Source organism: Canis lupus, chromosome 17 (assembly GCF_003254725.2).
Source record: "Canis lupus dingo isolate Sandy chromosome 17, ASM325472v2, whole genome shotgun sequence".
Taxonomy (NCBI): Eukaryota; Metazoa; Chordata; class Mammalia; order Carnivora; family Canidae; genus Canis; species Canis lupus.
Genome location: NC_064259.1, coordinates 8,304,372 through 8,326,985, shown reverse-complemented (window position 1 = coordinate 8,326,985; position 22,614 = coordinate 8,304,372). Strand labels below are relative to the sequence as shown.

Below are 22,614 nucleotides of genomic sequence, written 5' to 3'. Positions count from 1 at the left end.
ACTCACTCTCTTAAGACCTCAGCCATACTGGATTAGGAGCCCATTTCATTCCAGTATGACTGGAATATTCCCATAATCCAGTATGACTTCATCTCAACTAATTACATGAGCAACAACCCTATTTCCAAATAAGATCACATTCTTAAGTATCGGGGGTTAGGACCTGGATGTATTTTCGGGGATGTGATTCAACCCAAAACAGCGACCAAACCCACCCTTCTTGGTAGGGTGGACTGCCACCCTTGGGAAAGATCCTTTTATAGAGCAAGAACCAGAGTTGGAGTGGCCAGAGATCCCAAGAGGGAAAAACTAGTGCTCGTCAGAGTTAAAGAAAGAAAGGGAAACTGGGACAGGATATTCAGTGAATGACAAATGTAGTCATGGATTCTTGTTTCTCCTCTAGACATGGAGGGCTTTAAAATGCTGCACTGGCTTTCCAACGGTTTTGTTAATTAAAATGCTAATTCCTTCTGCTCTGGGAAGTCTGCCTAAGCAAGTAGACTAAAAAAAAAAAAAAAAGAAAAGAAAAGAAATGAAAGCCGTCAATACTAGATGTGCCCTTGGTTCATAGTCTTCCCTTAAAGAGCTGTCTGTAGACTCTGAAGCCAGATCTGGAAAGTTAAATGCAAATTTTGTTATTAAAGGAGTATCTAAACATTAATGTGGGGATCGCCCAGACTCGGGATGACACATAATGCAATATATTTGGTATATGCTGGGATCCACTACCTCCCACAGGTGACCCAACACCTCTCCCAATGAAAGAACTTTGGATCCGTACTTTTATCGTACAGAGGGCCTTCTGAGCCAACAGCGCCTCCTGATGAGTGACATTTGGTGGGAGTACATTACTCGAGATGGGAAGTAACCGTGATGTTATTGGAACTATGCTTACACCCGCCGGCATGAACCTAGGTTTGTTCTGTCCCTTGATAGCTGTGTGATCGTAGACAAGTCATCCAACCTCTCTGAGCCACAGCTTTTTCATCTCTAAGATGGTCCCAATGGTAGCTACTTCAGAGTGCTATTGCGTTGGCTAAATAGTAAACAGTCACCTAGTTAAATGCCTGGCACATACTAGGTGCTCAAAAAATGTTTGCTGCTACTGTTGCTCATGTCATAGTTGACGCATTCTCCGGGGGGTGGGGGTGGAAGGGAGGTGCGGTGGGGAGGGCAGGTGACCTGGCAAAGGAATCGAGGAGTGAAACCAAGTCTCCTGGTTTCAAATCCCATGCCCTCCCTGCCACCACCTCTGCCAGGAGAACTCTGACATCCAAGTGAATGTTGCAATTACAGCCTGACTCTTCCTTTACTGCAAGAGTTCTCAAATTGCTCTAAGTCTTCAGGGCAAAAGAGCCACAGCCTGTATGTTTATTATTCTTATCTGGTTTGAGGAGGACTGCCATGTCTGGCCTTGCAAAAGTACAGCTTTCTGTATCTTCCAATGCTCTGGAAGAGTTTTAATTTTAATGTGGCAAAACACACGTAAAATTTACCATTAGTATGATTTAGCGCAATCACAAGGTAATGCAACCACCACCTCTGTCTAGTTCCAGGATGTTTCCTGGGATTTCTATTCCATAAGAATTCTCGACTTGATCAAACATCCTACTGTGTCAGTCGACTCTCACGTCTATTGCTTTTCTGTCTCTCTTTTCTGGAGAGATGTACCAGTCTCCAATTATGGTTTATGCAATTATCCCATTATTGCCCTATTCTTTTCCTAACTGTTCTTGCTTTCTAGATTTCATAGCAGTGCTGGCCTATCTACAAAGTTTTGCGACCTTTATGATCCCTTTGGATTCAACTTTGAACTTTAAAGAATCTCTTCACACACTTCATTTCTTAGAATTTTGAAGCCCATTCTGATTAGCTTTCTTAACCCAGTCCAAGAGCCTCAATATGCTATTAGGTGAATTTAATCCATTTATATTTATTTTGATGAAGGGTATGTTTGGATGTGTTTCTGCCATCTACTTTATTTTTTTTTTAAGATTTTATTTATTTATTCATGAGAGTCACAGAGAGAGAGAGGCAGAGAGAGAAGCAGAGGGAGAAGCAGGCTCCATGCAGGAAGCCCGATGTGGGACTCGATCCCGGGTCTCCAGGATCATGCCCTGGGCTGAAGGTGGCACTAAACCGCTGAGCCACCCGGGCTGCCCTGTCATCTACTTTATTTACCACGCTTCTCTCTCCCCTCCTCAGCCCGTTCTTCCCTTATACACTGGGGTTTTTTTGGTGCTGCTTTCCATTTATTGTTTAGACACTGGACACCCTGTTGCATTTCTTCCAGCAATCACTGTTTTTTAAACATATATTTAAATATTCCTTTTCTGCTAACATGTTACTCACCCCCACCCCATTAAATCAAGAATTTTAGTACAATTTCACTCCTTATTCTCTCAGTTCCTCCGTCACCAGCCACTCCCACCCCCAGCTCCCATGTCAGAAGCACCTAAGACAGAAGAGTCCATCAGTGCGCATGAGCACTACCATTTGCTGGGCATATTCAAGTCTCCAAACACACAGCAGTGAATGTATCTTACAAAGTTCCTACTTTCAGAGGAAAAGACAAAGAAAACACTAAACAAAATATATTCTATTGGGGATGACCTTATTGAGGAGGTGACCTCAGAAGGATATGAGCAATGTGAAGGGGAGAAGTGTCCTGGGCAGAAGAAGCAACAGGCCTGAGTTGGGTACTTGCCTGACAGTGGCCAAGGTGGGCCAGGAGGGCCGGGTGGCTGACATGCAGTGAGCAAGGGGAACAGTCAAGGGTAAGCACAGACCACCAACATTCCTATTTCCTGGCTTCTCAGGGATGCCCCCCTGCCCCCCAGCTACACCTTCTAGCTGCTTCACTCTTGAGCTTATCTGCCTACTTCATCCGCCTACTGAGGTTTCAGTTTTGATTTCCAAGATCCGTAATCCATCCTTTTTGTTCTGGATACCATATAATCTATTTTCTGATTTTAATCACACTTGTTTTTATAGGATAGGATTCCGTTTGCTTTACTCACTCTTTATTGAGGTTATCATCCTTCACTATATAATGTTTGCTTTTCTTATAAGTCTGAGTTGTTTATTCATTTCCATACAGGGGGTTCCTATTTGCTTATTTTGTTTACTTCCCCACGTGACTATGGGGGACAGGACAAGACCATGGAGAGGAGTGGGCCAATAGCTTGTCTTCACAGAAGTCTGGACCCCCTATGCCCTCCTCCTTGAGGCTCCACACTCTGCTGTAGCCTTAGCAACGGCCACCTGCTTAGCCTGGGGTGGTGGCATCTGTAAGCGTTGCAGAAGACCTAGAAGAAGTCGAATAGCCCAGCTGCCCCAAATTATAATCACCCTGACAAATGCCCCAGGCCACCTTCCAGCTTGCTTAGCTACTCCAAAACACACAGCACCCCTGACCGCATCTTCCCGTGCACATTTCTCTGCATGTCTGAGCTGTGCTTTCCTTCATTTCTGTTCTTCTGTACCCCCAATTGTGTCTGCTTTTCTCTTTTAGGGATTCCTCCATGTGTTAACAGGCGCTTATTTTTTTGGATTTATTATTTCCTTTCCAAAACTGTCTTTTCCCTTATGAGATTTTAAGCAGGGAGTCCCTGGAGATCACTGACCACACTACTTCTTCTCAAAATAATGCAACTAATGCTCACCAAAGAAATCGTAAGTGCACTATATATTTTATTCATAAGGCTGGAACAAACAAGAATAGTAGTTTGAGTTGTTTTTCAAGTTTAAATTAACTAATAAAATGGGAAGACTAGCATGGAAACTATTTACAAAAGACAAACATAACTAAAGAAGGTAAGTTTTTATTCCAAGATAGGAATAATGGCATATACAAAGTGATCGTTTTATAAACACTGAACTAATCTTTTATATTCATGGGCTTTTTTTTTTTTTTCTTAGGGAAAAAAGAAAGATTAACTCTTTGGCATCATCTTTTAAAATAATTTCTTCTTGGGCTGCTATCCGTTAGAGTGCTTATAAATGTCTAAGAGGAATGTGTAGGAATGCATTCTGATGGTTCATTTCTGAAGATCTTTATTCAGTTAGCGACACTCCAGAGGCATGGTGGTGCAGGGCAAGACAGACTCTGGTCCAGAATCCAGGAGTCTACTTGTCCATCCTTCTGCTTCCCTCCTGCATTGTGATCTTGGAGAGGTATACTCTCTGCATCCGAACCTTCTCGTCTTCCAAGTGGAAAATAATCGTACCCACATGGGCTGCTGGAAGGAATAGGCAGGATCATAAGTGTGGAAGTACCTGGTCCAATGCCTGGCCTGTGGGTGGCACTCTAGGGCGCTGGCTCGATACACATTCCAGGCAGACAAATGCTGCGACGAGCATCATGGAACATTCCTGCTGTCTTCTCTGCTCTGTCCCCTTCCACTCTGATCAGGGCCAAGCACTCATGAGAGAAAACAAGCTATTTTAGGAACTAAAAACTGAGCTTCAATAAATTATAATCAAATGTTTAGTTCTTACCAACTATTTTATATGTCACTTTGGTTGTTTTTGTTGTTTCAAAGCAAGCAATTTGGTCCTCTTTCCTTTGTAAGGCAAAGTCTGTCTCTTCACGTCAACCTCTGCAACCTTAATCTCCTTCCTGAAACCCTTTTTGTTTTAAAGAAAGTTTCTTTTCACTTTTGCCCTTTCTAAGAGGTAGGGTATTAACCCTATAGGATTTTATTTTAATAGAATCATATTTGCTCTGAAGTAAAACCATTTGCTTTACTTTCTTAGAGTTGATGCCTTTGGGCTAGTTTCTAGAAGAGCAAACTTATAGGCAATTATATAATTCTTAGAAGACGACCTTCGTTTCTTCTTGTCTCCACCCTTTGGTAGTTAAAACGTTCTTCTGGAATATTGCTTTGTAGGAGGTAATAAGGAAACCCACATAGCCAAAATCCTATCCATTGCCCAACATATTGGAACCTCTACGAGAAAAATCCAAGAGTGATCCTTTAGCACTACGAGATAAGTCAAGTTTGTCCATGGAAGCACATGGATGACAGGATAGCAGGCAAAAGTTTTTTCTTCATAAAACTGGCTTCAGCAGAGCCCAGGGCCATGTGGTCTGGCCCAGAAGGCAGGGGCATGGGTTTGCCTCCTTCTTGCTGCCGACTCCTCCTCGTTGCTTGAAGACTCCATGTATGTCCGGGCCTGGGTTCCTGACATGTAGGCTGCCCAACAGTCCCAGGGCCATCCCAGTTCAAGCACCCATGGATCTCAGAATTCCTTTAGCCTCAAGCGTGAGGTCCTGAAGGCTCCATTCTTGCAGAAAACCTGCTGCCATGTCCCTCAGATGTGTCGTCCAGTCAGAAAGAAGAGTGGCCGGTCTTCCTTCGCGTTGGCGGTCTGGAATTCGTCCCGCAGCCGGAACTGCCACTCATCCTCCAGTTCGAGGCGGACCACTGTCTGTCGCAGGGAGTTCCGGTCCTGGCAGATGACACACAGGGTGGCACCTGCATGCAAGGGCAGGGCAGAGGCAGGGAAGAACGTCAATGAAAGCTACTGCCTGGGTTCTACTTGCACTCTGGTTTACTTGTTCTTTTGGTCCGTCTACCTCCTACCTACATGTCCTATCCTCCTATTACACCAAATATTTCCTGAGGCAAAGACTATGTTAAAAACTTCTGATTACTACTTCCCAGGCCTCACAAAGCTTTGGTGCTCAGAAAACAACCCTCCCCCCAAACCCCCACCCACCCACCCGCCCTCAAGAAGGTCAGAGCAAAGACATCCAAGGGTAAATGAAGATGGGTTAGGGATCCCAGCTGGCTGGCTGGAAACAATTTTTTTAAGTCCTATAGAATGAACGCCTGTCACTCTCAACCACTCTAGCATGACAATAGCTATAGAATGAGAAAGGCCAGAGTAAAAGTCAAAGAGCACACAGTACCCCCAAGACGAGGGGGAAGACCTCAGGTGTCAGGAGGAAGGAACATCTGGGGGAACTGGGTGCTGAGGTTAAGAATTTGGCCTAAAAAGGAACACAGAAGTTGAAAATATCTATTTGCTGGGGCGCCTGGGTGGCTCAGTCAGTTAAGTGTCTGCCTTCAGCTCAGGTTATGATTCCAGGGTCCTGGGATCAAGTCCCGCGTCGGGCTCCCTGCTCAGTGGGGAGTCTGCTTCTCCCTCTCCCTCTGCCCCTGCTTGTGCTCTCCTGCTCACTTTCTAAAATAAAATAATAAAATAAAATAAGATAAAAAATAAAATAAAATAAATAATAAATTAAATCAATTAAATAAAATAAAATATAAAAAATAAAATAAGATAAAATAAAATAAAAAGTAAAATAAAATAGAAAAATACCTATTTGGCTAAAAGAAAGGGGATGTGTCTTGTCTCTACCCTGACAGGTACAAGGGAAAGAGAGCCATGCTGGGATCACATCCTAGCCTTCTTTCCTAGATGAGGGCAGTCATAGCCCCTCTCTGCGCTTCAATTTACCCACTGGCAAAAAAGGACTGGGACCAGAAGCCACCTCCACAGACATGCCAGGTGATGAAAGGCATTTAAATTAAGATCCAGGGTAAAAGTATGAGAAGTTACCTTTCAGAAAATGAAACTTTTTCAAAAAGCTAGCTCCCACAAAAGAATCACAGAGGTATAGCAGGAGTCCACTAAACATGAAGTCAGAGCAGCTGATGTTTAGAGAGTGGGGCCTGGAGCTCACGTAGCACACAGAGATCTGGAAAAGAAGAAACCCATGAGAAACCGTATTTTCCCTGACACACTCGACAACATGATGCTAGGGCTTCGTGTCTAACAAATACAAACCGCTTGGTCAAGCTCAAGGCTACTGGGGGGCCAGAGACAATACTTAGCATCATTTGCAGATCTAAATCCTAAAAATCAGTTCCAAGAAATTGCACCCCGATTTCTCTACTCATTGGTTCATTTGAGAATCAGAACTCTTTTGGCATCAGAGCCAGCTTTCATTCCTAACGTATCATACTGGGGGCTAAAGCATTTGAACTCTCAGCCATAAAGTGAGGTGAACACCTGAGGCAAAGTGGCTGAGCAGTTCTAAGTCCGAGTCCTGGATCCTGGAGCATCTGTTTTAGGAGTGTCTCAGGTTCACGGGCTCACAGCCGGGCCCCCTCTGAGAGTCACCTGAGATCCCAGGTTAAGGTAGCAGTCGACGGACAGCACGGGGTGGCTGTGGTTCTTCAGGGAAAGCGGGAAGAAGCGGTGGCTGTGGTGTTGGAAGAATTTCTCCAGCAGAAGCTGCGCGGGGGCAGCGAGGAACGTGTGCTTGCTGTCGGGCGCGCAGATGTACTGGGCCGGCACGACGGCCGCCGCGTTGTCGGACACCTGGCGGGGAAGGGTGGGCTCAGCCACTCCCAGCAGCCTGGCCACAGAAGTCCCTCCCCAGGCTTCGGGGGGTGTGGGGGACAGTGACCCTGCCACGGAACACCCCATCGCCAGGTAGAGCTGGCAGGTGAGAACATAACCCTCAACCATGAACCTCTCTAAGAAAATTAGGCTTTTACCAAAGTGGAACGTGTGATACTGGTGAATGTGATTAGGAGGGATTGTGACATCGATCATTCCATTGCAAAAAACTGGCCCCCTGGTCTAGAAAACTTGAGAGAACCCACAGACCTTGGGAAGGGTCGGCCACACCCCTGCCCCCAGATTCCATCTACCTCCCACCTGCCCCCATTGCCCTTCCTGCTGACCCCTTGGCCATCCTCTCCCACCACCTCTTCCTCCACAGCCAACATGCTTTCCATGCTGCAGCCAGAGAGACTGTGGACATCAATAAAACTAATCAAATTCTCCGCTGGACACCCATCAGTGGTTTCCCATTACTTCTCCAGAAAGTCCAGAACATTCCCATGGCTGGTAAGGCCCTGCTTACTTCTCCAAGCCCATCTCTGCTGCTTCCCCTGCTTGTTATGCTTCTTCCACACTCACCTCCTTGCTCCCACCCACTTAGCTCCTTTACCTTGATTCTTCCTTGATCCTGTTTCTCATTCCCCAGGTCTCTGCTATAGTGTCACCTTCTGGGGGACACTCACACAAACGCCCACCCCCACCCCTCATGCAGTGAGGTCTCCCTGTGACACCCATCACCCTAGTGGCACCTGTCACAAGGACACTTGGCTACGTACTCAACATCTGCCTCAGCGGCAAGGCTATACGCTCCTGAGTGAAGGGACTGTGTGCTCAGTAAATATTTGGTGAGTGAACGAAAATAGTTATTTCATTCACGTGAAAGATTATCGAGTGTTTCCAGCTCCCTACATATAATTAACATGCAACTAAACCCAATGGAAAAGAAGATGATGCTCAAGATAAGAAGATAAAATATCTGGAGCTAAAAAAGTGATACTCAGGGATATGAAAAAAAATTTGTTTTAAGAGCACATCAGGGTCTTTTGATAGAATTAACGTGATAAAAATCAGAATTTTTTTTAAAAAATTAAATCTAACACATTTTCAGTAAGAAATCTCGATGGTTTAAAAAAAATCTCAATGGTGGGTGGCAATAGGACTTAATCAAAGGATTCTTAAGTTCTTCTGGAAGTACAGACCTTTTATTTAAATGTCTTGCTGCTTTTTTAAATAGACATGGACTTTCCCTTTCAAAGAAGGCTTCACTCCCTGCCCATCGGAAGGGGCAGACGGCGGAGGGCTTGGGACTGGTATCTGAATCCAGACCTGGCCCAGCTCAGGCTAAGCGGTTAGTGGAGACAAGTTAGAACAGAGGCTGGGAAGAGGCAGGTGGCATTGGGACTGGCTGATGTCCATCATCAGGACAACATTCAAGGTAGACGGGGTCAAAAAGCAGAGAATGGGGCTCTGGCCCAGGGATCGGAGAGACCTTCAGGCCGAGACAGGCCAGCGACTTTCCATCTCAAACTGTGCAGCCAGCACTGACGTAGTCAGACCGTGCTTCCCCCCACCAAGGGGCCGGCTCGTGCGCGGACAGCACAGCTAGCCGCCAGCCCGTGGGTGCCGCTCAGTTAATCGGCCAGGCGCCCCCAGGGGCCCAGAGGGGAGCACGGCCGCTGCCCCCGGGAGCTCTGTCTGGCACAGAAGCCGGACCGGCGAGCACAGAGCACAATGCCAGGACGTTCAGGGCAGGCAAGCACACGGGCGGGACGTGCACCGGTACCCATCAGAACCACGGTTTAGGAGAGGAACCCGATGGCACGTCTCCCTTCCCGAGGCTGATGATTCGAAACCTTGCTAACCGCAGCCAGCACTCAGGCCCGCCCCCCGAGACTGGGTGCCACCCTGCAGCCACACCTCCGCACCTCACCTTGGACGTGATGTGGAAGGATCTGTGCCCACCCACCGCAATCTGCTTCTTCATCACACTGAAGCGGTTGAATCGGCAGAGCAGGAGGCCGGCGCTGTGCACTCGCAGGTTGAAGTCCACGTCGTCACACATGAACCTGCTCAGAACCAGAGGAGGGGGCGGATAGGACTGGATGCAGCCCATGCCCCCGGCAGGCCCCTGCCAGCGTGGGGAGTGGGTGTCCCTGGGCTGGGGGTTCTGGGTGTGCAGTAGGCTCCTTCCTGCCTTCAAGACCTCCTCTACTGAGGCACGTAAGTAAGGCGACAGAAACAAGGACGACGGATCCGGCTGTGTCTGCACCAGGACAGGTGGCGCATACCCAAGGCTTAAGCTGCAGGTGCACTACCACTGCCGACCGGATGCTACAGGCACCGTGTGAGGGACTCACAACCCCTTTTCATCTAATTGTTCAAGAGAAAACAACAGGGGTGCCTGGGTGGCTCAGTGGGTAAAGCGTCTGCCTCCGGCTCAGGTCATGATCCCAGGGTCCTGGGACTGAGCCCTGCACCCAGCTCCCTGCTCAGCGGGGAGTCTGCTTCTCTTTCCTCATGCAGAGAGAGAGAGAGAGAGAGAGAGAGAGAACAGCAAACTGCCCAGAATAAAAATATTAGCCACTTCTTACAGCTGAGGAAAACAAGGTTCAGAGACGTAAGGCACGTGCCTAAATTGCAAAGTTGGTAAGTGGCAGGACCCAGATTCCCAGCAGGGCAGCCTGGCTTCCAAATCAACGCTGCCACGAGGGCTGTCTTGGGAGTGTGCCCACTGCCTGGCCCGCAGAGACACCTGATAAGCCATAGCAAGTGGATTATTGTTGAGATGTGAGCGCCTCTGCTGCTAGACCCAGAGACAGTATCACATGGAAATTACTTTTCAGTTTTCTTCAGTGCTAAGGTTCCTAAAAAGCAACACTGTTCCAAGGAGGCAAAAAAAGGGGGGGGGGGGGGGCAAGAGAAACAAGGTAAAACAAATGTGAGTCACTGAATAAAGTGTCATGTGGACTCAGGAAGGAAGTTGATGGATTTTATGCAAATCTCCCCTCCACAAAATTAGACAACGCAACATTTTTTTAAAATACTCCATGAAGGGGTAGCCTGGGTGGCTCAGTGGTTTAGCGCCTGCCTTCAGCCCAGGGTGTGATTCTGGAGACCTGGGATCGCGTCAGGCTCCCTGCATGGAGCCTGCTTCTCCCTCTGCCTGTGTCTCTGCCTCTCTGTGTCTCTCATGAGTAAATAAATAAAATTTAAATGAATAAATAAATAAATGCTCCAATGGATGGTATGGGCAGGAGGCCGCTGGTTTCTGGCCCCACAGGACAGAGGAGGCTCAGGGCCCAGGGGTGGTGCTGACAGCCACAGGGGGCAGGACTCACCGATTCTGGTTGTACTGTACGTTCTGGGTCAGGTCCACGTTCAGGATGAGGAAGTCGTGCACGTGGCAGCGGGAGAAGGGCTCCCGCACCTCACTACTCCCGGTCTTGCTGGACCACTTGCGCATGCCAATCAGGGCATAGTGGGTGATGTTGGGGGACGCCTCAATGTGCTGCATGATGTACTTCAAAGACACGTTTCTTTCTGACCAGGAAAGTTCCCTGCTCAAAAGAGGAAGATTGGTGGGACACTCAGTGGTTGAGCGTCTGTCTACCTTTGGCTCAGGGCTTGACCCCGGGGTCCTGGGATCGAGTCTCACATTGGACTCCCTGCAGGGAGCCTGCTTCTCTCTCTCTGTGTATGTCTCTGCCTCTCTCTGTGTCTCTCATGAATAAATCTTCAAAAAAAAAAAAAACAACAACAACAACAGAAGATTGGCGCCCCTGGGTTGATGTGCAAACAGCAGCCAGGCCCCCTGGATTGGGCACTGCTTTCCAAATGAAGCTTACGTGCTGCGTAGGGCTGGTGTAGGGGGAACCCGTCACAACCACCACCAAGTGCCAGGAGCCGTGTTGGCCATGTCACATTTACGGTCGTTTATCCTCATGGTGATCTCATGACAAGGACACATCATCCCCATTTTACAAATGAGGAAGAAGGGGCTCTGAAGAACTTGCCCAGCGTGACGCCTCAGAGCTTAGATTCAAACAATGTGGTCTGTATCCGAAGCCCACACTTTCCCCATCACACTAAAATACTTTGCATTTCTGGTTTGCAGACCTGAAGGTAAAATGGTGGGAGAAGAGCAAAGCTTCCCACCATGACTTCCAGTGGGGAGCGGGGGGAGGACAAAGGTAACGTGTATGCACCTCCCTCCCCCTCACCACCAGAGTCTGCGGTCTGCGGTCTGCGAAGACGACAGGGACACCTGATGACCAGGGAGGGGGTGCGGACAGCAGGGACTCCAGGGCCAGGAGTTGGGCCCAGGCATGCCGCTCAATGATTCCGGTCCCCGGCTTGCTTTTCCCCCACCAAGGGGCTTAAATAAACTCCCCAGGGCCCTGGCCAGCCCCAACATCCCAGGACGTTAACTGCAGCTTCAGAATGGAATTCAGGAAGGAGGAATGAAAGCCAGTTCTGTCCCCATCTCAGGGAGAATATTGAAAACAAAGCAGAATCACTGCTCCTGTAAGCCACGTGCAGCTCTATCACAGGAAAACATTTTTTTTCTAGAAGAACAGTAATTGGTGGTCATAGGTACATGATGATATCACTAACATAAAAGAAATGAATGAACCCATGTCCCTTAAAAAAAAAAAAAAGGGCACCTGGGTGGCTCAGTGAGTTAAGTGTCTGCTTTCAGCTCAGGTGGTGATTCTGGGGTCCTGAGATCAAGTCCCGCATTGGGCTCCCTGCTCAGTGAGGTGTCTACTTCTCCCTCCCCCCTTCTTCTCTCCCCCCGCTTCTACACTCATGCATGCATGCTCTCTCAAATAAATAAAATCTTTTTTAAAAAAAGATTTTATTTATTTATTCATGTGGGATACACAGAGAGAGGCAGAGACACAGGCAGAAGGAGAAGCGACGCCTTGAGCCAAAGGCAGACGCTCAACTGCTGAGCCACCCAGGTGTCCCTAAATAAAATCTTTTTAAAAATTTAAAAATTAAAAAAAAAGCCAAAGATAATTAGGCAGCCCTAAACTGAAACATTCATGTGGCAAAATCACATAAGGAGATATTTTACCAATGACATTCGGAGTCTATCTACTGAGCCTTTTCTGCCGTGTGCTGCTCTACTGCCCACCTCCAGGCACACCATTCAGAGTTTAAGTAATCCTCAGGATAAACCTCTAGCACAGGTATTAGTGTCCCTTCAGAAGATGAGGGAACTAGAACCCAAAAAGATTTTAGTTATTACCCTAATGCACAGCAAATGAAAACACAGCTGGGCATTAGGAATTAGGCAGGGATCCAGGGGAAGGGTCTACAAGACTACAGGAGGGAATTTCTGGGGCACACATGATGCTCCATTTCTTCAAATAGGAGTTGACTAAATGGGTATTCAGTGTGTGAAAGTTTCTGGATGTGTATCATACTTTTGGTACATATTTTATTTTTTATTATTTTTTAAAGGTTGATTTATTTATTTGAGAAAGAGACAGCGCACGTGTGCGTGAACAGTGGGGAGGAACAGAGGGAGAAGCAGACAGCCCCCTGAACAAGGAGCCCACATGGGGCTCAGTCTCACAACTCTGAGAACAGGACCTGAGCCAAAATCAAGACTCAAACACTTAACCGACTGAGCCACCCCGACGGCCCTGCAGAGATTTTATACTGAGTATCTATTGTGTGATTTTTCTATAGGGATTAGAAATCGATACATTTTTTTTTTTTTAAGTAAAGACTTAAAATAAAGCTGGGCTTAGAACATGAGCCCGCCACATGCAGGGCTCTCTGTCCACCACACACCATGCCTTCTAAGATGGGGTGCCCCCCCGGGGTCCTCAGACACTGGCTGAGATTCCCCCTGTTGAAAAGGAACAGGGTCGGGGAGCGTCTCACCTGCTTCTTTCGCCGCCACAGTCCACGTCCACCACGTTCCACATCACGCAGGAGTCATCGGAGATTACAATGAAGGGCCAGATGTCCTGCGGCTTGATCCCAAGCTCCTCCTGCCGGTTCCGCTCCAGCTCCAGGTTGTGGTAAGACAGCTCCTTGATCAGGAAATGGGCGGCACCTGGAATGACCAAAAACCACTCCCACTCTCTGGTCCGTCCTCCGTGGACACCCACACAGGACAAAAGCCCCAGTCAGAATGAGAACAGCTCATCGAGGCCCACCCGAGACCAGCCAGCTCCCGCTGGTCCTCATCTCCATCGCCAACCTGCACACACACGTGTCTGCTTACCCTTGCTGATCACTGAGAATGTCAATTAAATCAATAACCAAACATCAAAGAAAAAAGGATAGCCCGGTAGATCAAAAAAGCTTTAGAAATCAAAAAGCTTGATGAAAAAGGTTGAGTATGTTCATCTCTAGAATATTCTCCCAAGGCTCCATTCACAGAAATTTTATCAAGTAGGGCAGGATAAAAAAAAAAAAAAAAATGCCTACCAACTCCAGCACTGTTGAAGATACTCGGGAGCACCAGCATGATGTGGTTGGGCCAGTATTTCTTATAAATAGCCATCTCATACTCCTTGACAACCAGCACATGCAAGTGGCTAGCTCCATCCATGGCGTGGTACAGGTTAAAGAGTCCATGTTCGTGACGGCCGGTGGTTGGAGTGAATGTTGGACTTTTTATATATTCATGACTCTGGAAAACATAAGAGTAATGAGGGGCAGTGGTTGTAAATATGGTCACAATCACTCCCTTCCCTTTGAAATGTGACTCTGCAGCACCTCCCATCCAAAGATGAAGCCTTTTTCCAATTCAATCCAGCTTAGCCTCGGGACTTGCTTTTGTCAAAAAAAATAAAAAAATAAAATAAAATAAAATAAAATAAAATAAAATAAAATAAATAAAATAAAATAAAATAAAATAAAATAAATAAAATAAAATAAAATAAAATAAAATAAAATAAAATAAAATAAAATAACAGTGAAAATGATGGTGTGCCAGTTCCAAACCCGGTCTCCAGAGGACGGACACCTTCTGTCCTCTCTTAGAACCCTCTCAGGATGAGCCGGGGCTGGCTGCTGGTGGAGGACAGACCACGGGGAGCAGAGACGGGCATCCCCCTGAGACCACCCTCTCCCAGCCAGCCCCCAGCTTACCCAGTAACTAACCACAGACACATGAGTGAGCGCATCCAAGCCAAGGTCACCACACAGCAGGACCGAGGTCAAGCCGTCAGCCCAGAGAATCAGGAGCTAAGGAAGTGCTTGTTTGGGAATGGTCTTCATGCAACCCAAACTAACTAGCATGTATCAATTACCCAAATGCAGCATCCTGCCAAATTAGCACTGAGTATGTGGCTAAGTATATGCTACTCTGGAAGACTTACATCCCTCAATCCCTTATCCATACAGCCTAGCTCCTTATATACTTGGGTTGTGAATCTTTTACATAAATAACTATGTTTTCTTCCACCCCTCCCTCAATAGAAATTTCTTCTAGTTGAGCTAGGTCTCCTGCTCCTTCTGAATTCCTCAGAGCACCTGCTACCAAGCTGTAATGCAGCTGGTGCCCCAAACCAGTTTCTGGTCAGAATTGGCTGGAAAAGTGAGTGGGGGAACACAGAAATCCTCCACCAGGGCAAGAGCCCACCCCAGCCCACGGGGTAGGAGACACCCTATAATCAAGACCCCACTGGTTCTTTGCAAATGTTTTTCGATGCTTGGTAAAATCCTGCCGGGTCTGGAAAGGCTATTCAACACTATGATACTAGCCCTCTGGAGAAGGAAAAGCAGTGTTCCACACAAGGTTCACATTGGCTGGGGCTGGCGGGAGGGCAGCAAGCTGACCCTGAGAGTGTCAGGCTGACCTGCCAAAGCAAGCGTCCCCAGGAGGAGCACCTCTAAGAATGCAGGTCATAGAGACAATGAGTTATTAAGAACAACCTCTTCCAAAGGGAGAAAATGTATCTTTTATGGCTGATGTGCTGCACCGTCTGGAATCTGATTCGCTTCCAAATAACAGAGGACGGCAGAAGAGAAGGACAGATGGATCAACGCTGGTCATGAGGTACTAGTCATCACAGCTTAGGGAACAGGCCCCAAGTGGTCACTACATTACTCTACTACCTTAGTCTGTTTCAAATGTTCTGTAACAGCAATACAGACAAGAAGGGGAAGGGATGGACACCTACTGAACACCTGTCATGGTCAGGCACTACGCAGCTGCTTTATGGCAGTCAATCCAAACCATGCTCATGAGAAGCTCCTGCAAGAGTCACTGCTGCCCAAGTTCACAGATAAGGGAACTGAGGCTCAGCAATATTCAGTGGCAGGTTCAGATAACACATCTAGGAAATGGGAGGATGAGGTTCAAACTGGGGCCGGATTGACCCTAAAGCCCAAGTGCTCCACCACCCTCCAAGCTCAATGACCATAGCAGTCCCCACCTGCCCCACCTGCCCCTGACTCATCAGGCAACTAGGGTTTCCAGGTCTCCAGTGCAACGGTCACTTGCAGGCACGCCTGCTGTGACCCACTGGACTCAGAGCCAGTACCTTGTCTGTGACGAGGGGCAGCCGCATGCTCTCCAGTTGGCCTCCGGGTTGGCTGAAGACAAAGTGATGCTCCTTGGACTTGGGGATGATGAAGTGGAGTTGGATTTCCTCTCCTAGCATGGAGTAAGAGAAGGCAAAGGCGTGCAGGGTGGACTCATAGAGCTGAGGTGTGAGGGGAAAGGACAGAGCTTGTCATCAGAGTCCAGGGTTACTTCCCAGAAGAACCCAGGCCCATCGTGGGCATGACAACACCAAGGTCACTGCCACCTGCCCCCACAGCACAAGAAACCCACAGGCTGCCTCCAGTACAGAGTGTGGACACCCAGCTCTTGCTACTGGACAAACAGGGTCGAGGCCACATGCACTGAGGTGGAGACCTCCCCATATTCAATTCTGATCGTGCTTCACCCAGTGATGCCACATTAGGCACCAACCCCCTCTGGACTCTTGATTTGGCCCGGAGGTGTGCTAGGTTATCAACTCAAACATTCACATCATCTCATTTTTTAATTCTAATAATCGTATTTTTCCATCCCAGGCATTATGTGTAGCAACACATTAATAAAACCGTATCAGTAACTTCATACATTTGTACACTTCTGTCACACTCACTGTATGGGCCCCTTTGGTGCCATAATGAACAATCCAATGAAGCAGGTACCACCCCCATCCCCACTTAATGGATGTGGAAACTGACACTCAGGAGTCTTGGGCTCACTCCTATCCCCAGCTCCAGCCTCACCCCTTTTCTGCTGCACTGCTCTCTAGTGTGAGCCCCTAACCCCATGCCCCATGGCTCTGCCCAAGCCTCCTTCCCTGACCCCCCTCCGCCTCTGGCAGACAGCCTGTCCCCAGACTTCAGCTAGTATGTGCACTGCACCCCTGAGAATCCCCAAGGCCTCAAGGCCTGGGGAGGGTGGACAGAGGCAGGACACACCAGCTGTAAACCCCTCCTGTGGCTTCTCCACTAGAATCACAAAGCCCTTTGGGAGCAGCGATGAGACAGAAATAGATTTTGACCTGGGGAGGGAGCAGAGGGGGATGTAACTGAGGAAGCTTCATTAAAAAGATCAGGGAGGCTTGAGAGAGAGGGAAAGACAGCAGGGTGAACAGGAGCTGGACGTGCCAGCAGGGAGCAGGGCGTGCCCCTCAGCACTCCTCGTGTGGCCTGGTTCTGAGCCCCCATGACTGTGGCCCCCAGACCTGAGCACCTCTGTACACAGGGGTGCAGGCCAGCCAGAGCCCAGGGCCTCCCAAGCTCAGGTCTGGTACGTCACTGCGGACACCTACTGAAGGGACCATGACGACATCCCACAAGCCTCCTCTAGTTCTTTAAATCTCAAAGCTAAGAAAGCGTTTTGACGTTTATTTTCTCTGGTTTGAAAGAAAAACTTCATATCTGAGGCGGAAATGTTAGGACAGCTTATCCGGAGCAAAGAGAATTACTGATTTGTTTTTAATTCTTTAAAAAACTGCTCATACTCATTTTCTGATTTTGTCTACTGTAAAATTGAACCGTTTAAAAAAAAAATCAATCTTGATGCTACTTCAGCAACAGCTGAGCTCCAGACCAGGCCAACTCGGGAAAATTAAAGCCACTCTCTGTTGTTCGCCTCTGCAAAAGGGACACACCTGGCAAGCCCTTCTGGAAGCAGCCACGGGTGTGAGCTACCCTGCACACCCCTATGGGTTTCGTGGGTGTCTGACTGGCTCCCACCACCTCCTGCTGCTCCAGCTGCTTCCTTCCCCTTCCCTTACTTAGGTCTGAAATGAAAAGAAACATTAAATGTAAAATCCTGCCTGCTACCTGTTTCTTCATGACCTGCCACACCAAGCCCTCTGTGAACCTTTACCCAATGGCTAAGAGATTATGCAAAGTGCAGCTTTGCCCACATCAGGCTGCCTGTAAAGGTGCTCATTCCCCCCTCCCCACAGCATACCTTTATTTTTTAAATTTTATTTAAAATGCATCAATTAACATATAGTCCTTATTAGTTTCAGAGGTAGAGGTCAGTGATTCATTGCATATAGCACCCAGGGCTCATCACAGCACGTGGGGTCCTTCATGCCCATCACCCAGTGACCCCATCTACCTCTCCCCTCCAGTGACCCTGTTTGTTTCCTAGAGTTAAGGGTCTCCCTCTTGGTTATCATCTTATTTTATTTTTCCTTTCCTCCCACTATGTTCATCTGTTTTGTTTCTTAAATTCCACATAAGAGTAACATCATATTTGTCTTTCTCTGGCTGAACCTGATGACTTCTGTGGTGTCTCTGCCTCACCTTTCCTGTGGCCTCTCCTGGGACCACCCACCTCTTGCACTTCATGGTCCAACAATGCCCGGCTAAAATCACTTCTAATTCCCACAGAGACCCCAAGTCTCCCCTCACTATAAATGCGGTTCCCACTCCTATCTGCCTTGGCCCCTGGGCAAATTCTTATTGATTCTTCAAAACCTTCTCCTCTGCTTCCCACCCAAGACAGTATCTTCATTTATAAAATGGGGATAATGTTATTGCCTTATGGGGTTTTGGTGGCAATTATGTAAGAAACTACACAGGGCAATTTCTTACCCAGTACATCCTGAATGGATCACAAGTGTGGCTCAAACAAGGACACCTCCAGGTGACCACCAGAACCTGGGACAGCCTGAACCCAAAGCCAGAAGCCTTATCCATTTACCCCACTGACTAAAGGAAATATCATTTTCTATCATATAAAAAGGTTACAGGAAGTACTGACATGCTAGCACGTTGTCTGGCATGTAGTAGGTGCTCAATAAGTGCTAATCTCTCTCCTCTACATAGTTTCTATGCTTCAGCTGTACTGCTTTTCCTGCCAGCTTTTCATCATTCCAAAGTTTTGAGCATCTCTCCCTAGACTGTGAGTCTTGAATATGGGGACAAGGCTTATTCATCTCTGTGATTGGTACATCAGCCACTCAGTGTCCGTGGCACTGAACTCACTTTTGAAATCACTAGGACATAAAGGAAATGGGGACATCTACAGTCAGTTAACTTTGCCACTGGCAAATGTGTAATCCCAGGAGAATCATTGTTTCTGTGGTGTCAGCAATAATTTCCCAGATTATTGAAGGGAATTGGAGATACAAGTAGACCAGGAAGCAAAGGCTTCCAGAACTTTCCACATCCTACTCTGGAATGAAAACATAGAATAGCAAACCAATGGTATTACTCAAGATGAAAAACATGTGGGAGAGCTGTCAGCAGTGCTCCTGGAGACACGAGGCCTCTATGCCCTGCAGCCTACCTGGTAACGGGGATGGAAGCCCATGTACTGGTGGCACTGCTCACAGTGGTGGTATGTGTTGTATGCTGCATACTTGGACAGCCTCATCCGCGCTGTCTGACGCCGCACATAGAGCTCCTCCGGCTTCCGGGACATCCCCCTGTCTGCAGGAAACCCCGGCATTACAGAGCAGCAGAAGGCACAATAAACCTGCTCTCCACAGCTCTCCATGGAACAGACTGAAATGAGCTGAGATGCTGTAATAGAATTTCATGTGATCGTGCCTGCCTGGGCCCCGCGGTGACTCATTTGGTCAGACACAACAGAGACCCAGTAGGAGAAATGAATAGGGTTCCCAAGCGGTCTTACTCATGGGCCTACATATATTTAAAGACATATTCATGGATTCGCTCCATAACAACACAAATGGATTGCCAACTGAATATGCAGACACCGTATTGCAGATGAACTGCCTCTGGTTTGCCAAATGACTTAGCAAGATTAAGATTTTAATACTAAACCCAGGTTAGAGACTGGTCTATGTGAAGGATGTGTCAGTGAAAATGCTTCTGAGAATAAGGATGATGGAATCCTTGGTTTGACAATGGAGACTGGTGAGTATCCTCCTTCCCACTTCCACTCGTCAAATTTTTCTAGTCTGTGCTTAAAATCATACTGGCCACTAATATCCGAGGTCTGCTGATGGTCCTAATACCATGAAACTGGGTGGTCCCTGAAGGACGAGGAAGAAAACAAGATACCGAGGGTAAAGAGGGAAATATGTGCATTTCAGTATGACAACCCAAATTCATACATAAATATGTCGTCTATCCTCTATTAACCAGAACCTTCAGGATATTCTGACCATGACACATCACCAGGAGATGCTCATCACTGTCCACATGTGCAGAGCCTCCAGCCTGCCTTCACGGGAAGAGCCCATCCTTATCCAGTGAGACAGGGACCTCAGTTCTCTACCAGCCACTGCTGGTTATTTCCCACCACCAGACAACCGAGCTCATCACCAACACAGTTCAGCTCAGCCCTCTAAGAGGCTCTTCCCCTGTACACTGGAAGAAGGCGGAGCAAGAGATTCATAAGGCTGACCTTCACTTTTTATGCTCTGAAGGTGGGAACAAATGAGACTGGCATCTTCATACTTCGGATCATGAATAATGTAGTCAAAAGGCAACTTCTTGAACAGCTCCAGGTCTGGCCAGGGGTCACTGAGCTGGAGGTAATGCCAATCTGATTCCTCTCTGAGATCTGTAAGATTGGTGGAAACAGAGACAGGTGACAAACTAGGAAGTCAGAATGATTGATTTTTAAATATGTACAAGGGCGATAATTGTGACAGAGCTGTCACTGAGTCTATGGGTTACTAGGGGATGCTACTGTATCTTGAAGGCTCTTGGAACATATAGCATTTTCAGGATTGTTCTTAGGAGGCAAAAGGTGCCTTCAGGTCTGTCTCTTATTCAGAGGAACAGCCTGTGCTGTGTTTCCTTTTCTGACTCCTATACTGACTTCCGCTCCTCCCAATATACCTACTGCTTGTTCTGCACTTCCCCCCCAGCACTGTCCCCCCTCCCATATGTAGTGCACTAGTTCCCATTGCTAATGGAATCTAACATAGTTCTCGATCTTGCCTTATATCTAAATGCTATGTAGCCAATATAGCCAACTCCTACCACTGCACCTCTAGAAAACCTAAGTATTCAAGCCCACTGCTTTCTCCCTTCTGAATGCCAGCACCACTCGTGGCCCAAATTCTATCTTTACATTTGCCAAGTATCATCTTACATTATAACTGGTGGGTGTAATCTATGATGCTCACTCAATGCTCGTTGGTAAAAAGTTTTTAAAAAAAAATCTAGTTGATCCAACTCAAATTACATAACATATTGATTTTTATATCTAAAGTATGTACTCATGGGCAGAGTCCATGTCCATAAGAGAAGAAAGACACAAAGAAAGAAGGAGAGGCATGTTTGTTGTGTAGGTGATAGGTGCTCAGTGCTTCCTATGTATCTTAATCTTCACCATACCCCGTAAAACAGCAATTATCCATGCTTTACCAAAGAGAAAACCAAGGCAATAAGAGTTTCTGAGAAAATGGGCTTTGCAGTTTAGCAAACTGGGTTCAAATCCTGTTTATCATTGGGCTATCCACGAAACTGAGGACATAGAGACTCAACAGGTCTGCTGATTTTCATCTGAAATTCAGTTCAAAACTGTGGGGGGAAGGGGTGAAAGCTCAGAGCTGGGACAAAGAGCCTCTTTCCTTCTTCCTTCAAAGGAAAGACCAAGGGCTGGATGGGCTTCCTTGGTTCCAAATTTTCTCCAAGGCAAAATCCAAACACAGTTAGGAACATCTAAACAAGTGTTGTGTTTGCAAATAGCAGGACTTTCTCCTCTTTTAAGGCTGGGTGATATTCCACTGTGTGTATAAACCACATTTTTTTTTATCCATCCATCTGCTGATGGACATTTATCCATCAATGCATGACATATGGTCATGAATAAGACTGCAATGAACACGGTAACTATGAACATGTTCATTAGCCCAACTGTAGTGGTGATTTCACCACTACAATGTATACATGTATCAAATCATCGAGTTGTACACTTTAAATGTCTATAAAATAAAAATAAAAAGAAGTGCTACTTAGATGCCAGCACACTGTACTGGTTCCCTTTCTTTGCAACACAGACAGGACTCTCCATACAAATTTTCATTCCCAAAGGAAAAGATCATTTACTAGACCAAGTTTATGAGCTCTTGGAGGAATGTACGAAGAGGTACGAAGATCATAAAACAGCTGTTCAAAGAGCGTCTTAGCATAATCAGGGCATATTCTGCTCCTTGAATAAGGAAATGGCTTTTCCACACATGTCACATACTTCCAGTTTGCCCTAAGATACGGAACTATGTGCTCAGCTGCCTGAATGGGAACCTCTCCCGATGGATAACCCTGCTTCCTAGAGGTGGCCATCAAATCCAGCTTGGTTCCAGCTCTGTCATCTCCCGGTTGGGCGCCTGAGCATGTCACTAACCGGGATATAAGCCATTATTCTCATGGTGATGTGCAGAAAATCAAGTGTGGCAGTTTATGGAAAGTAGCCAGCACAGTGCTGGACACTTGGAAGATATGCAGTAAACGGCGGTTATTTTTAGTGTAGTAATTTTATCTCCATGGAGGCCTCCCGGGCACTATTCTGATATTGAGCAAAATGGGGCAAACGAGGGAGAGATAGAAGCACCCCACGAGGCCCTGGGGATGATCTGAGAATTCTGTCTAGAGGGTAACAGACACAGTCACTTGAGAAACCGATTCAAGAGGATTCTGAGCCCCAGTGTCACCAAAACATAACTCACTGATGTTAATCTCTTCTTCATCATAAACATCCACTTCCGTCAGCCGAATGAGCATTCTGGACAAAATACTGAGGAACTGCAGGTAGGCACCTGTCTTTCCAATCTGTGAAGA

General features: G+C 47.1%; 1 protein-coding gene across 7 annotated transcripts in view; it reads right to left on the bottom strand.

Annotated features, from left to right (window-relative positions):
• Positions 1-3,671: 3,671 nt before the first annotated feature.
• GREB1 (growth regulating estrogen receptor binding 1) overlaps positions 3,672-22,614 on the bottom strand; it is a 136,188-nt gene continuing 117,245 nt past the window's right edge. For 5 of the 7 annotated variants that reach the window (XM_049095744.1, XM_035700751.2, XM_035700753.2 and 2 more), the window contains 11 exons: positions 22,503-22,605; positions 20,231-20,389; positions 19,145-19,287; positions 15,876-16,037; positions 13,813-14,017; positions 13,261-13,435; positions 10,701-10,919; positions 9,293-9,428; positions 7,135-7,335; positions 6,571-6,709; positions 3,672-5,480 (listed from right to left, as the gene is read on the bottom strand). In XM_049095744.1, the coding sequence (XP_048951701.1) occupies positions 5,317-5,480; positions 6,571-6,709; positions 7,135-7,335; positions 9,293-9,428; positions 10,701-10,919; positions 13,261-13,435; positions 13,813-14,017; positions 15,876-16,037; positions 19,145-19,287; positions 20,231-20,389; positions 22,503-22,605 (1,806 nt within the window). In that variant the 3' untranslated portion in view covers positions 3,672-5,316. Of the gene's footprint in view, positions 5,481-6,570; positions 6,710-7,134; positions 7,336-9,287; positions 9,429-10,700; positions 10,920-13,260; positions 13,436-13,812; positions 14,018-15,875; positions 16,038-19,144; positions 19,288-20,230; positions 20,390-22,502; positions 22,606-22,614 lie in introns of those variants that run through there. The other 2 variants (XR_004806248.2, XM_035700755.2) reach the window with 2 other exon arrangements.